The sequence below is a fragment of the Seriola aureovittata genome, chromosome 24 (assembly GCF_021018895.1).
Source record: "Seriola aureovittata isolate HTS-2021-v1 ecotype China chromosome 24, ASM2101889v1, whole genome shotgun sequence".
NCBI lineage: Eukaryota > Metazoa > Chordata > Actinopteri > Carangiformes > Carangidae > Seriola > Seriola aureovittata.
In genome coordinates this window covers 292,173-308,212 of record NC_079387.1, presented here as the reverse complement: position 1 = coordinate 308,212, position 16,040 = coordinate 292,173, and the positions used below count along the sequence as shown (strand labels likewise).

Genomic DNA, 16,040 nt, shown 5'->3' with positions numbered 1-16,040 from the left:
AAAATATAGTCAGAAATATGGGAGATTTTGTAAAGTATTTTCTATGTGAAATATTATAATATTTATACATTTACATTATCAATACCATAGTAATTTTATTGATTTGAGTTTACTGTAATATTAGTAAATATAATTTTAGTTTTTATAGATTTATTAAAACTGTAGTATATTTATTAGTTATTAATTTAACTTAATTATTTATGTTGGTTGTAAATGTACTGTTATAATCTTAAATATAAAAATATATTTATTGATAATGTTAATATTATGGAAATATTTGTAAATATTTTAATATTCATAATATTATGGTACAGTAGTTGTATGTACTATACTGTACTATGTATTTTTTTCCTAAATTAAATACTGTACTGTAACAGGATGACAATGAAAAAAATCCTCCTTAAGGTCTTCCCGGGTGGAATGCGGTTTTCCAGTCATTCCTCGTCTGCATTGTCAGTCTAAGTTGGCCCACATTCGGACCACCTTAAAAATTTCCGCTCTCGCGTTGCAGTGACACACAAAAACACAAGTACGCACACACACACACACACACACAAAAACCGCGACGGGAGCGCGCGGCGGCAGCAGAAACCCTGTCAAATCACAACGGAGGTGACGCGCAGACAGGGGACTTACATAAAAATCCTCCGAGGACTTCTCGAGCTCTTTTTAACTTCTAAAAATCACGGAATCGTCGATAAACCTGTGCGGAAATACGTAAACGTCGTCAGTATGAAAAGTTGCGACAGTTTGCTAACGTCTTACGGACGTTTGGAGTAGCTAAAGAAAACAAAAAGTAGTTTTTTTACACCGCAGATGCAGCCGGGGAGCGTCAGGGGGATTTCTACTTACTTTCTGCCTCATTTTCAACATTATTATCATTTTCAAGGGATCTGAATCTTTTGAGACGTCTGGAGCTGCTAACGTGTACACTAAACCGGGGATAAAGCCACTTTCTTCCACTTTGTGTGCTCTGAGTTCACCATGCTGCCGAGCACGGCACTTTACGCGGCGAAGAAACGGAAGAAGCCGGTCCAGAAAATGTAAGTCAAATCAAATCACACTCAAATCAATGTGATAATCCTTTAATATCCCAACAACATCTCATATTATGTCTAAAAGGCGAGGTTATATTGTATAAAGTGACTTTATGATGTCTGTGGTATTGCTTAAGTGTCTCTGATGACCCTATTGTACCGCCTGTTGTACTTCTACTGTAATACCTTTGCAAGACCATTATGCCTGTGTTCTTCAGTAGTGATATGACACATATAACTTAAAATAGGTCTATAGAAACATCATGCATTAATGGCTTTTTAATGCTTTTTTGCACAATACTTTGCTTTTATGTGTAATTTAATTCATGAAGTTAAAACTTTATACTTTGCATCTTGTATAAAAAAAAAGAGAGGGGTCTTTTTTTAGGAGGTTACAGCTGTGCAAACATCTCCAGACTGGTAAGTCAGTATGTAATGCATACAGTATGCATTGCAGCCTGTGTAACATGGTACAAAGGGTGTAGTAGGTTATAAGTTGCACTCTGTTTGCAATAGTAGCTGCATTGTCCTTAGTTGAATCCATGAGGCCATAAAGTCTATTTTCCCTGCTGTGGTTGTGCAGTGTTGGCGAGCCAGACCGAGGTAATGTGCCGAAGTCCAACAACACTGCAGGCCTATCCAGCATGGAAAATAAAGACAACTGTTGCTTCAGTATTATTTAAATCTAATTATACCATCTGAGACAGCTGGGCTTCCCAGACTGATTCATGCAAATGCTCTCCATGCTTTAAATCGCTCCTTTAAGATCTGCTCAGAAGAAACCTCCTCTGAGTACATGTGTTATTTAATTTTTTTTTTACTGAGCTTTTGTTTTGAGTGTGCTCCATAGGCAGGGAGGGTAACAGTGGAGAGAGTGAAACCCCACATCAATAACCTCAGCATGCCACCCTTTTATGGTTCCTCTGCTTTAAGCAAATATGTACTGTACTACTCAAAAGTTTGGTACTGTATATGGCATGTTTTCGTCCTGGGTTCCCCTTTCATGGTCCCCCGGAGGGCCCCTGACCACAATCTGAGAGCTGCACACTCTTGCGCCAGAAATTCATTTTTCAGGGTTGCATGTACTGTAGCAAATCCTTAGTTTTGTTCAAAGGAAGCCCTGTTAGACTGAGTTGGTTCTATGTGAAATGTGAGATGTTCTTTTGTGGACAATGCTTGAATAGTTCTTCAGAGACGTGAATGGTGCTGTAAAGAATACTTTAAAGCATCACACTCAAATGGTTCCTTAGACCCTTGCTATGAAGAAGCCTTCAGACTAGTTCTCTAGTGAAACATGGACAAATGTTCTTTCATTGACCTTTGATGCAGCTGTAAAGAACCATTCCTAAGGGTTTTCCACAGCACTGTACTTTTATAGTTGTGATTAAACCACAAGTGGTGCTGTAAAGAACCGTCAAGGGAAGTACAATAAAGCACCATATGCAAAGAGTCCACCTTAGAACCCTCAAAGTGGTTTAACACTGTGGTAGAATGGTTCCTTTTTCATATCTTCATAACTATTAGACAGGTTCCATACCCAAAAAATGTATAATAGATCATTAATGGTGCTTTAAAATTAGGTTCTCTGAAGCACCAAGCGGAAATTGTTTGTTAAGAACCCTTTAGAGATATTCTCCGTAAGAAACCAATACTTTAAGAACGTTCTACAGAAGTAATATGAAGCACCGTGCCAAACTGGTTCTTCTTCGTCTATTCATAGTGCTATGACAAACTTGTAGAGAGATTTGCTGAAGCACTATGCTCAAATTGTTTGTTATAGACCCTCAGTGGTGCTATAAACGATTGTAGAGTGCTTAGATAATAAAGCAACAGACCCGTTATGGTGCTGTTGAGAACCTTCTGCAGAAATAATCTGAAGCTGCATGGTCAAATGGTTATTTTTAAACACTTCATGGTGGTAGGCGTCCCGATAAAGGGTTCTTCGACCTTTCATGGTACACAGAACATTTGAGACGTTCACAATGCTCTGATGGTTCCTCTTAGACCCTTCATGGAGCTGTAAAGATCCCTCTAGATATGTTCTTTAAGGCTCCTTCTTATGGTGCCATTAGGAGCCTTTAGAGGAGTTATCTAGTGCATGACCTTTTAAAACACCATGAGTGGTTCCTCTTAGACCCTTCGTGGTTCTGAAAAGAACCTTTAGAAATGGTTTCTTGAAGCAATATGCTTGAATAGTTCATCATAGCCCCTTTATAGTGCTGTAAAGAACCTTTGGAGGTGTTCTCTATAGTACCATGCTGTGACATAGTTCACCCTTGACCCTTCATGGTGCTGTAAAGAACCCTTGAGAACATAAGAGCTGCTCTCAGCCACACTGTCTTCCTCACTGTGATTTTACCAGATTGTGATTTTTAACTTTAACAAGCCAGACAGAGTGTTAACTGCTTCATACAGAACCACAGGCCAGAGCAGAGAACCACGGCAGAACCCTGCCAGAACCGTGGTTTCAGTGTGTGTGTGGTACTACCTGCATTAATCATAATCAGGACGTGGAGCGAGAGCGCTCTCACGCAATGTTTCCACGAGGGAGGGAGGGAGGGAGGGAGGGAAGATGGCGTAATCTGAGACTCGCTCTGTTTTTTTTCTCCTCCTCCTCCGACTGCCACAACATACTTTTTTCCTGTCTTTCCTTCTGTCTCTGTGTGTTTTTTTGGGGGTTGTTTTTTTCCTCCCTCCCTCGACTCAAATTAACATAGTTCTGTGTCACGCACACGGTTACGTAAGTCTGCCATGTTCGCTCGCCTTGGTTTTTAGGAAAAGTTTCTCCCTGGGAGTTTATCTTTCTTTTTCTTTTTCATTTTTTTTTGGGGGGGGGTGGGGGGTGTTGGTGAAGTGAGTGAGTTATGAGTGTGTGTGTGTGTGTGTGACAGAGAGAGAGAGAGTGGCAGGACTGGTGTCTACCCCACCTCCAGCAGTCTACCCTGAGGCGCTTCACCTTTATGTTGACACTGCACTGTAAAACCAGAACATTTAAATGTATGTCTGCCACAAGGAAAGACGATTCAAAATTATCCAGCTTCACTAAAGTCATAAAAACTAACATGAGAAACTTGATAAAAGTAGCCAGATAGATACACTATGTGGCCAAAAGTATGTGGACGCCCAAACCTCACGCCCATTCGTGTTTATTGAACTTGTCACTCCAAAACCACGGTTCTTAATAAGCTGTTGTGGGAAGAGTTCCCACATAATTTTGGACCCTGGCTGCAGGGATGTGTGTGCACTCAACCACAAGAGTGTTAGTGAGGTCCAACCGCTGACGATGTTTGATATGGCCTGTGCAAGATAGTTCTAGCAAGTTCTACCCATGGATGTATTATAGGAAGTGGATACTGGACTCCACAGCTCACTTGGATGACAATTGCACTCATGGTTGCAGTATAAAATTAGCAGTGAGGTTTAGCGGCAGCGACGTATGCAGCTTTCTTTAAAAAAAAAAAAAAAAATTAAAGATTCTTCCACGTCAAACTGGGGAAATCATTTCTTTATGGTCCTGGTTTCCTTACTAAATCTAAAGATGCACTGATCCACATCAGCACCAACACTGACCATGGGATTAATACAGGTTCTTTATCAATGACCTATACAACAGTCAGGAAGTCATAGTGGCCCCCAATGAGTTCCACATAGTGTGTATTAGCACATTATTGCCATTATCGATGAATGTGATGATTACTTTCTTGATTAATCAATAACATTGACATTTCTGCTTGAAAAATGACTCAAACCGTGACTTGATTGTCAAAAATAGCTGCAGATCAATTATCTGTAGCTGCACTCATCAATTCATCCATAGGACATTTTATCTGTTGTGTGTGTAATGATTTGAAATGAGTTATAAAGTGAACTGAGCGACTGAACCCTCAGGTTTCTTGCGTGTGTTAGAAAAGAGTAGCTTTGGTAGTGTCTGCCAAACTAATATAGAAATATGATGAAAAAGTTCTTTGCCAAAACATGAATTTCCATTTAGGATATGTTTTAAAGTGATGCAGAGTCGAGAACTTCATGAAAAGAAACATAAAAGAAGAAAAAGTGGACACTTTTCCCAGTGGTCCTCTTGTTCTGACAGTGAAATGTGGAGCATGCGTGCACATGTGTGTGTTTATACTCAGTGTTTCCCTGCAGATGAATTCAAGTGCCAGATGATTCCTGTTTGACAGCAGTAATGAAAGAGATTGGGCCGAACTCATGTGGAATAAAACAGTCAGATGTTGCTTCTGCTGGTTAGATTTTTTCGTGTTTTGTTTTGTGTTGGTGGATGTGATTTTGACAGAAGTCATGCTGCTGCATCTTGAGGCCTACAGTAAGAAACGCACTGCTTTTTCTCATGACTAACATGTGATGGACATCAGTCTCCCAACTTTCAACTTTCACTTCCTGGATGTTATGACATCGAAACACTGATATAACCGAGCTCCGTTGTTTTATTATGTGGTTATTTAATTCCTGTGTTTTGGTTATCAGTTTTGATTGATTAGGATGGGAACACAGAAAATGTCATAATACACTAATATACTGCGGGATAATGTTTGCAATAGGAGATTTTGACACAGTATTTCTGTGGTAGCGCTCCTCTCAGTGTTAAACCCACTGTACAAAATAAACCAGGTGAATAAAAGACAACAATAAAACTATGTAAAATTGTTGTGAGCTGTGCCAATTTTCAAAAATCTTTATGTAGAATACGATGTAAAGTAATACTCAAAAGTGTCAAGATGTTTATTATTATATTTTAAGGGCAGGTTCTCATACGTTGCCAGTGTTTGTGAAGCCGAATGTGAATGAAAATATAAATTTATATGAAGAGAACCACACACACAAGGCAAGTCAAAGTACTTTAAAACAGAAAGACACATAAAACCAGAGAATATGTTATATTTTTGCATGAAAAATGATTAGTAGATTATTACCATAGTGGACTGTTGATGGACTGATTGATTAGTTGACGAATCGTTGCAGCTGTGGATCAAATTAAACATGTGGAACTGGGAAAACTGTGAAAAATCAGCTGCGGTATGAAGTTTCTGAGGCAGATATCGGTGCAGCTCTCGCTCGCTTTTCTCGTGCCCTTTTTTTCCTGTATCATACCTCCAGCAGGAAACAGATGCCAATATCCTATTTAGTTTCTTTTGTTCCGGAAAGGTGTCGTTGCACCGTCGGAGACAAAGTGCCTTTGTGTGAACGCAGGGGGGGTGTTTCTTCAAGTCCAACACAACCCCACACTCTCTCTCACACACACACACACACACACACATACACATACACACACCCATGTATACGTACACGCCCCTTCCAGGACAGATTGGGTAGATAAAGCGAGAAGCAACAACACTGGCCGCTCATTGTTCTTGCAGGGAGTTGTGCCGTCAGGAATGCAGCGATAGCCATCTCGCCTCGATTTCAGATATGTTGTGTTCTGGAGTATTATTGGAAGCAGATGTCTTATTTACGGGGGGGTGGGGGTGGGGGTGGGGGTGGGGGGGCTCGTCAGGGCAAATGTCCACATTTTACACATTTATGTTACAGTTACAGTTCAGACATGCTGCTCACTGCTCAGCAGTTTTACAAGAAAGCAGCGTTTCCTGCAGCGGTGATTGTGTTTTTTGAGGCAGTTATGGTCGTTTTCTGGGAGCATTTAAAGTGTGAAATCATGTGTTTGAGTTGTCATAACTTTATGGATTAGTTTGAACTGCACCAGTTTTGCGATTCCATCTTCACACAGAGGCATTTTTTGTCCTCTTTTCGTGTGAAACCTGTGAAATCACACATTTGGAGCCCGTCTTTACATTCATTCGAAGTATTTTTTTTGTTTATGTTGAATCTAAATACTACACAATTCATATCAGGCTTCTCTTACAGCCCAGGCTTAAGTTGTTCTGCCTCTTCATGTTATTTACAGATGCATATTTGGTTCATTTTTTGCGCAGTTATCTGAGCAGTCCAGTCGTTTTCATTTTTTTTAAACCACATTTGCTGTTACTTCATCTAAATTGAGCATATTTTGAAGGGCGTCTACTCTTACAGCCCCAATATGAGTTGCTCTGCTCCTAATATGATTTTTAGAGGCATGTTGTTCCTTTGACAGAGCAATTGGATGTTATATTTCAGATAAATGTAACATATTTCACAGTAGGCTTCACCTGCAGTCGAGCAGTTAACTTTAATCATACATACAATCTTTACAACAACTTCCCATTCCTTTTGAATGTTTTCACCAGACGTCTCGTTTATTTCATCTAAATTTAGTATATTAGTTGTTTTGTTTTTTTGAGAACAAGCAAAGTTAGATGGATTGTATTTATCTTTTTTCAAACAGTTAGCCAGCGAGGTTCATATCAGTTTCCTAGAGAGATGTTGAGCAAAAGCAGCAACAAGAAAAGTTAGTCACTATGTCAGCAACGTTAAAGCCAAGCAGGGAATGAAACCGTGGGTTTTCATCTCTATGTGCCTTGCCTTGCCTTTCACACTATTGTTGACATTCTGACTTCAGGACAGGCTGTGTATTTTGACCCTTGCAGGCACCAGTAATCGGGAGGTCAAAGGGTCAAAGCCTAGAAAAGAATGCAGTCGTGCAGGTGCGCACACACAGAGTGAGAGTGAGCTTCACGTTTGGCCTGACCTGACCTGAAATCCCCAGCGGAGTCATCAGCACCAACATCTGAACCTGATTTAACTTGAGAAGCAGCAGACGTGCAGCTGCTCTGTGTGGGACCGACCTTTAACTGGAAGGTCACAGGTTCCATTCCCACAGCGGTGTCCTAGAGCAAGACGCTGAGACCTGACTGCTAGCTGCAGCTAACCATTATTAAACCAAAATATTAATGTACTATCATAAAAGACCAGCTACATCACAAAGCCTTCACGTTTTAGAGGCTTGAACCAACAATTTTTTTGGCGTTTAAAATGTTTATTGATGGATATTCTGTGTGAGTCAACTCAGTGCTTCAGCTCCGTTGTTTAAATGATTGTATTAAATATCAGCAGGTGGATCCGTGTTGATCAGTGATGACCATGTGATATGGCTGAAAGTTCCAGGAAAAAAGGGCCAGTAAATGGACCTTGACTTTGTCTTAATGTCCACTCTGAAAGGCAAAAAAACATCTGCTAAATTGAAAAATGTGCTTGAGGACAGAGGAGAGCAATCACTCCGCTCTTCATCCTTTTTGCTTTATGTTGTAAAAGCAGTTTTCATTTCATTTCACAGAGTCAGTTTCAGGACAGTAGCTGGAGTGTTCTTTTGTCTTTCGACCACAGACTGCGCTGTGTTTTATTTTGGGCGAGAAGGACAGAAATAAGAAACCTGACTGTGTTTTCTTCGAGTGGAAAGCAGAAGTGAAGACGACACGTGTCTCAGTTTTAAATTAAGAATCTGATAAGAATTGTTAAACAACTCAGTCTGTTTCCTGGTGACTCACCAGTAGTTGTCTGTGCTGATATGGAGTTAAATGAAAATGAATTCTAATAGTTTTGAAAACAATTCAAAACCATCTTTAAAAATTGTCATTGAAGAGGTGAAAATGCAAAAAATAAGCCACAAACTCTAGTGTTGATCAGTTATTAGACTGTGTCAAACTCACCGTGAACCAACCAGGTTTCAGTGTGAACGGGGCGGCATCAGCTGGTCGGGGTTTGAGGTGCACCACAGCTTCACAGCTTCTCCAGGAAGAAGAAAAGCCGCTCTGTGCAAGTGAAGGTCTGGTTTGAGTTACGGACGAGAAGCCGCTGGGCTCACCGCCGGTCACCGGGGTTCACTTACAGATACAGGCCCGCTTTCTGCTGCTGAGCCTCATCTGGCCCGACGGCGTTGACCCACAGCCAAACAGCCTGAGCGGACAGGGTTTATTTACCACATTACACAAGTTAAAACAACACAGTGTGCTGGGCTGAGGGCAGATCTGGAGCCAGTATCATTAGACTGGGATGGGTACCATTCAGAAACTGGTAGTGCCACTCTTATTGATAGTCTTCTATAATTTGATTAGGATTAACATGTATAATTAGGCCACCAGTATGCCCTATTAATTCATTAGATTACAGATTATTATATTAGATTATAGATGATTTATTTATTTATTTATTTATTTATGTATTTAATAAACTAACAACCTTAATAGCAGGAGTTCATCTGTATTATAGCTGTGACCCATTCAGGACTCTGTACCACAGTAAGACCTTGGTACCATCTCTACCAACAGCATTTAGCCCATCATAAACTCTACACTGAAACACACAGCTGCCTTTAAAATAACTGTATATGTATATTAATAATAAATCAAGAGATAAAAAGAAAGAAAATTCAGCATCAGTTTTATTTCATCCCTGTGTAACAGTCTTTGCCAACAGATCTTTGGAGTAAAGACCTTCACCTCTAGTTCATTCAGTCTCTGAGGGATATTGCGGGTAAAAGAACTTCACCTTTTTACCTTTCACTTTCATGTTTTCTGTAAATAATCGTGTCCTTTCGAATGGTGTAAATCTGATTTAGGAAGGAAACTCTCGGTTGCTCACCTGATGGAGCGCGTATCACAAAGGCTTTGTCCTAACCGCAGCGGCCGCAGGTTGGAGTCCAACCCGTGGCCCTCTGCTGCATGTCATCCCCTCTCTCTCTCCCTGAATTCCCTGTCTCTCTGTCACTGTACTGTCTGAATAAAGGCAAAAATGCACCAAAATATAACTTTATAAAGAAAGGAAACTCCCTATTTACTGTCTCTCAGTAAATTTGTAAACTGAGCACAAACTGTTTCGACAGTCCATCAATCCTCATGTAGATAAATGGTGATTTTTTTTGTCTCTCCTGCTGAGGCGCGCTGACAGAACAGAGCTGAACACACAGGTGGTAAACAAGCCCTGGAACAGGTGACATCAGGCTGCTCGCCCAGTTCCCATGGCAATAGTGGATGGGGTTAGACGGCTTACCACTCTGCCCCTGGAGAGTGGAGGTGGTCCGGGGCGCCGTTGTTTTCCATTCAGATAACCTTGGTAGTTACACTGATCACCTGCAGCTCCGTGCTGTCGGTGTCCATCCAGATGTAGAGAGGAAATATCAATTACCACTACTGTAATGTGAATAATCTCAAATTAATCTGCCACATTCTTATATTTATTTATACACGACTTTTACACCTCAACCAAACATAAAAACTTTACTTTTTTTTTTACGGCATTTCCAAATTTCTGGTGTTTATTGTAAGTGGATCTTCATAAAATGCAACTATTCTGGTAATTGTTTAATTCTTTAAATTGATAAATGAGTCCATATTCTTAAATGTGAATATTCCTTGATTTTCCTTTTTTAAAATCATTATAAATGGAAGTCAAGCAGTGGTGAAGATATCATCTTGGACTCTGGGAACTCGTGACGAGCCTTTTGACAAATGGTTGATCAGTTATTTGAAAAAAAATGATTTTGTATGTGTATTTGTATTTGTATATATATTTTGTATCTTAAATGTTTGGTTGTAGGAGCATGAAGCAGATAAAATGATGAATCCATATTTTTTTGCGACTTTCCCGTTTTCCCGTCACCTGCTGTGTGTTTTATCTGTGTGTTATCTCAGTTCTTCCCAGCTGCTGGTGCACTGACGCACACAGACGTCAGTATAAAGAACAGATTTAGCCTCGAGCTTGTTTGTTGTACTCATCATGACCTTCCTAAATCTCAAACCCGAGCGCTGATTTTTAAGGGAAACTGACCTTTTTAAAAACATGAGTTCAGATTTGGAAAAAGTTCAGATTGGGGATGAGATTTTTAATCTGTCCTTTTGTCCTCTTGTCTCCAGTAAATAAATATCTTTCCTATTTTGGGTGATATTTGATACGGGTTCGTCGCTGTGTTTTAATGTCGTTGTCCTTCTGTATCCGCAGCCCCAAGCCTCCACCTCCTGATGGCGTCAAGTCCAACCCGTCCAAACGCCACCGTGACCGGCTCAACGGCGAGCTGGACAAGCTCACCAGCCTGCTGCCCTTCACCGAGGAGGTCAGGGCTCGGCTGGACAAGCTGTCCGTCCTCCGCCTCAGCGTCGGCTACCTGAAGGTCAAGAGCTTCTTCAACGGTGAGTGTCCGGACTTGATTACAGTAAGAGCGGCGACCTCGTGGTGTGCGAGTGGATGCTGCATCCCTTTTTTATTTCGCTGTTGAAGCCTTAATGACATGACTGATGTGAAAAGTCTTTTGCAGTAACGTGAGCTGTTGTTTGTCGAGGCTGCAGTTTGTCAGACGATGTTATACATCTATAAACTAAGAGTGGAGTGATAGTGGATTGTGCTGCAGGAGGCTTTTATTTTGTAGTTTCAGTCAGCACCATCAGACCTGTAGCAATCACTGTGGGTCCTGCAGGAACCGATCTTTGCAAAAACATAACTGAACCCAAATATATCATTTATTAATCGCTTAATCTATCCATCCATCACCTTCATGCCTGTTCTAGTCCCTTTATTCTGCCAAAGTTATGATGTTTTATGAGAAGAATCTTTTAAACAATATAAAAACAGCTCAGTCGGCGTGTTTAAGTTTAAAGAATAAGTGTTAAATAAGTTAAACAGGAACATCTGTGTGCCTTGTGCCGCTGCGGCCTGTTGAAGTGATGCTACTGGGTCTGACAGAGACACGTATTTGATGAGCGTGGTTCACTTCTAGGCTGCGAGTTAGTAACTGTGCTGTACAGGAGCTGAGGTGCGAGGATCGGTCTGAATCATCCTCCAGAGGTGACGGTGATTCTTTCATCGTACGCTACGTTTGCATCCCCCATTCATATTAAACATGAGAATATCGTAGGCAGCTTCTGTGTGTGCAGAAGACGCTACTCCTTTGTGGGCGTTTCCCACCTCTGCTCGTTTCCTGTGAGAAACCCAGTACATGGAAACTCAACAAGAATACACTCAACCAAGCAAAACACACTGCAGGTTAGTGAAAACAGTTTATCTGAAACTTTTTCCCCATTGACTGCGCTCAAACAAGTCAGCGGAGCAGCACTGCCACAAACATAACAGCGTCAAACATCCTGCATGTTTTCATACTCCATTACACCGTGCATAACTCATTCAAACAGTTAAAGGGCAAATGTCTAGACTGCAGTCAAATTCTAACATTCAAACCTGCGCACATATTTTCATACACCCGGACAAGCTGGTTTCCTAGCAGAATAAAACTCCAGCACCAAACATAATGTATGAAATCCTGTATTTTCAACTCTGAATAATGCGGAAGGAAGTAGAACTGGTGCTTTTCAAGTAACATTTGGATCTCATTTGAATCACCAGGCAAAGCTTGCATGGTTAACAGGAATCCCAGCCTCCTGTTTGCTTTCCAAATGATACTGTAAATCTCTCGCGATGACAAGAGAAGCACACGAAAAAGAAATAAACGTGGTGCAGAGGATATCGTTGGAAGTTTGTTCTGCAAGAATGAGGCTGTTTAACTTCCTTTAAAAGACAAATCTCTCCACTGGGAATCATATTATTTATTTAAAAAAAAAAAAAAAAAGAGTGAATTCTGCCCTATATCTGTCTACGTGGTGCGGGGAGGCTCAGGGAGGTTATTCCAGTTTCCATCGAGCTTCCTCACATTGTTTTTGCGACCTCTTTTGAAAATAGCAGCAATTAGATCCAGACAGCCTGAAAGATGAGGTTCCTATTTACAGTAAATGGCCGTGTGTGTGTGTGTGTGTGTGTGACCAGCTGAGAGGTTATATCAGTGCAGGACTGTGAAATTTGGCCCTTGTGGCTCACCATATATTTGGAGACAAGCTCCTCAGCAACAGGAGGTGTGAAGTGGAACAAAAAGAGGCGAGCATTTCTCCGTGAATGTTGTCAGGGAGATGATCTGCATCTGTGTGTGTGTGTGTGTGTGTGTGTGTGTGTGTGTGTGTTATTGCACACCTGTTCTGTGCTGTAGGTTAAAATGCTAATACACACATGTATGTTCTCAGTGTGTGAACATGTGGTACATATGATTTGACTCGGTTTGGTGAGACATTGTTTTTTGTTTGCTGCTTGGTGGCAAATATCATTACTGAAAGAAAAATACTCAGCTGATTGAAGTCAACAAACAAACTGAGTGAGTGTTGGTGCAGCCACTGTAGGTGTGGACTGTTTATTTGTGTCCGATTCTGTGTTAGATTTAATTGCAAATGGACGTCTGAATGGAACTTTTTAAAGCTTTTATTCTGAAAACAGCTTCCTGCCAGGACCGAAGACCACAAGAAACAGAACAGTTGCACTATGGACGGATGAACTGAGCTGAAACTCACTGTCATGCTGAGAGGAGCTGCAGATTCAGCCGATAAATCTCTGCAGTTTCAGCAGGGCCGTCGTTTTTCATTGTCGTTTGATTTGTTGTAAAAATATCGATAATAGCCGCTGTTACAACACACTAAAAGAAAAGTAGTTACTAAAGGTTTATATAACCAAATGGATTTCAAATTTTGTTCTGAACAAGAATAGATATTTACTGCTGTATTAGTTGATAAAAGCAAAGTTTTATTAAGCAATAAAACTAATAAAAAGCTGAAAGTCAACTTCAGCTGTAGTTGACACGAACAGTAAATTCTCCAGACGTAATCAGAGCCCAGAGTCGACAGAACCGTCCAGTACGGAGGTGATATATCACCACACACTGGAATAATAAAACCACGGCAGCGTTCACTTTATCGGCTTCAGAATGAGACTTGAGTTCAGGCTGGAAGGAGTAATCAATGACTCACTGGCAATGACTAACAACCCTATCAACCCCCCTGCAGGCATGTTATGGTCAATTTGATCTGAGGGAGTAAAAAAATGACTTATTGCCTCTTTGATGTGTGTGTGTGCATCTGCAGAAACACAGTGTTCATAACCGTTCATCAAAACAAAGGAGGTTTCTCAGTCCAACAGCATGTACCTGTTGCCAGAGGAAACAGACATCAGAGCCCTGTTGCTTTGGATTCATCAATTATTTGGCAGCGTTGGCCACTTAGTGTCGGCTGAACAAATACGTTTGGAGTCGGCGGTGGGGAGTCTGGTTACTCTCAAACTGCTCCGTCAGCGCGAGGCGAGGTGGTGGGCTCTGGGTTTTTTATTTTGAAGGGAGCTCAGAAGGGAATATATCTGATATTTTCTGCTTAATCGAGAAAATAGTCAACATGTTAAGCGATGATGAAATGATAAGAGATTTGGACCGGGATTCAAAGGTCTGCTGTGGTCCAGATAATACAAACCACAGTTATCTAATATGCGCTTATCTGGTATCATCCACGTATGTTGACCTACAACTCCCTGATAATGTACAAATGACTCAGATTGTCATTCGTCTTCTGACTGATTTGAGTGTTTGCCTCCAGTAGCTGCTAATTTTCCTTTTCAACACACCACAGATTATTTATTGCAGTCGTAAGAGGTCGACAGGGTGAGAACAGATTCAACGGAAGAGGAGAGGAGCTGGTGTGACTGATTGGTCACTCAGGAGGTGGAGCGGGTCGGAGGGTCGGAGGGTCGGTGGTTCGATCCCCGCCCCCTCCAGTCTGTGTTTTGAAGTACTGTAAAGGTAAATATATGATAGCAGGCCATGTTGTAAAACCTGATTCACTACATGTAGTTTTCATAATAGCTATTGCACACACACAAACAAACAACCCCCCCCACCACCACCTCCCATCTTGACCTCCACCCACTTCTTGGCCACTGAGCCGTCACTCTCCCTCTCACTGAGCCCCACCCGTTTCCTGTGGCGGCCCCTGCAGCACCCCGGGGCCCCTTTTCCTTCGACTGTTCGGCCTTTTCCTCCTCGGCTCCTACGTCTGAAGTTCACAGCTCCTCCAGCCCCCACCGCCTCCAGCCCCCCCCCCTCCACCTCAAACAAACGCTGCAGGACTCCAGTGTGTTGTTACAGCAGGGAGGCATGTTTGCACGGCAGGTCTGCACCAGGACAACTCACGGCTTTATGCATTCATGAAACTCCCAGTTCAACTTCTTCTTCTCTCCTTCAAAGGTTTTCTTTAAAGTCGGCTTTCAGCGCATGTATCATACTTCATTTGAAGTGCATTGTGACGCATGTGATTTTCCACATTTGAGGCTTTTTAAGGATTAAACCGTCCTCATTACTGTTGCTCTTGAGGTTTGGTGTAATGACAGGTTTGTTTGTCCACCTTTAGATGAATCCACAGATCATAATGATCTCAATCTGCTTTACCCAAACCAGGAGTCCCTTCATCCCCAGCTATCTTTTCATCATTCCTGTTCATCATTTATAGTTTTATATAATGTGCGGTGGCTGCGTTGTGATGTCATTTTCATGCGTCCGCGCGTTATGTTTCCTGGTCGTCCATCCCATTCTCGCGAACGTGATATCTCAGGAACGCCTTGTATGAAGCATGAAATGATAGGTCGTTCAGAATGTGAATTATTTTCTGTTTGGATAAAACAATCAAGGTGAACTACCGCCAATAATCAATCATTATCATTATAATAATAAGGATTCTCTGTCCTTTATTTCTCTCTTTGTGTATCTTTCTTTCATTGCTTCACTCTAATTGTGATAATAGACTTTATTTATTTTAAAACTTGAATAATAAAAGTGTATAAAGAACTTTAACGGTCATATAAAATCAGACATCAAAGTCAGGAAATTATTAAACGAGTGGCGACCACTACAAGATAAAAGGACAAGGACAGAGGGGGAAACAATAAAAACATACATCATGTAAAAGCGAGTCCATAAAATTGAGTTTACAAGGTGATCTTAAATACTGATCCTGATACAATACAGCTGCTCAAGTCAAGATTTTTATGTTGAATTGAGGCCGTCTTCTCAACCTAAAGTGTGTGTGTCCCAATCCTGGAGACTGAGACTGAGACATTTTCCTGTTTGCTGGTAAGATACTTTCTCCACAAACGTTGTTACTGATCCAGACTGGAGAGTCGCAACCCAAACAGCAGCAACTGAGGGATCTCAACTGGTTCACCACAGACCGACGAGACCAGATTTAATTTAAAGACATTACAGTAGCT

General features: G+C 41.2%; 1 protein-coding gene across 1 annotated transcript; it reads left to right on the top strand.

Moving 5' to 3' along the window:
- The first annotated feature begins 561 nt into the window (after positions 1–561).
- LOC130165620 (aryl hydrocarbon receptor-like) lies at positions 562–14,890 on the top strand. Its single transcript, XM_056371037.1, has 2 exons — positions 562–1,043; positions 10,923–14,890. Exons 1-2 carry the CDS (start codon positions 985–987, stop codon positions 11,194–11,196), a joined length of 333 nt encoding a protein of 110 aa, XP_056227012.1. The 5' UTR covers positions 562–984; the 3' UTR covers positions 11,197–14,890.
- Positions 14,891–16,040: the final 1,150 nt, after the last annotated feature.

Excerpts from the sequence above, each read along its gene's own strand:
- LOC130165620 (XM_056371037.1), top strand. The coding sequence starts at position 985 with ATGCTGCCGAGCACGGCACTTTACGCGGCGAAGAAACGGAAGAAGCCG. Across the intron at positions 1,044-10,922 it reads AAGAAGCCGGTCCAGAAAAT|CCCCAAGCCTCCACCTCCTG; the intron begins GTAAGTCAAATC and ends CTGTATCCGCAG.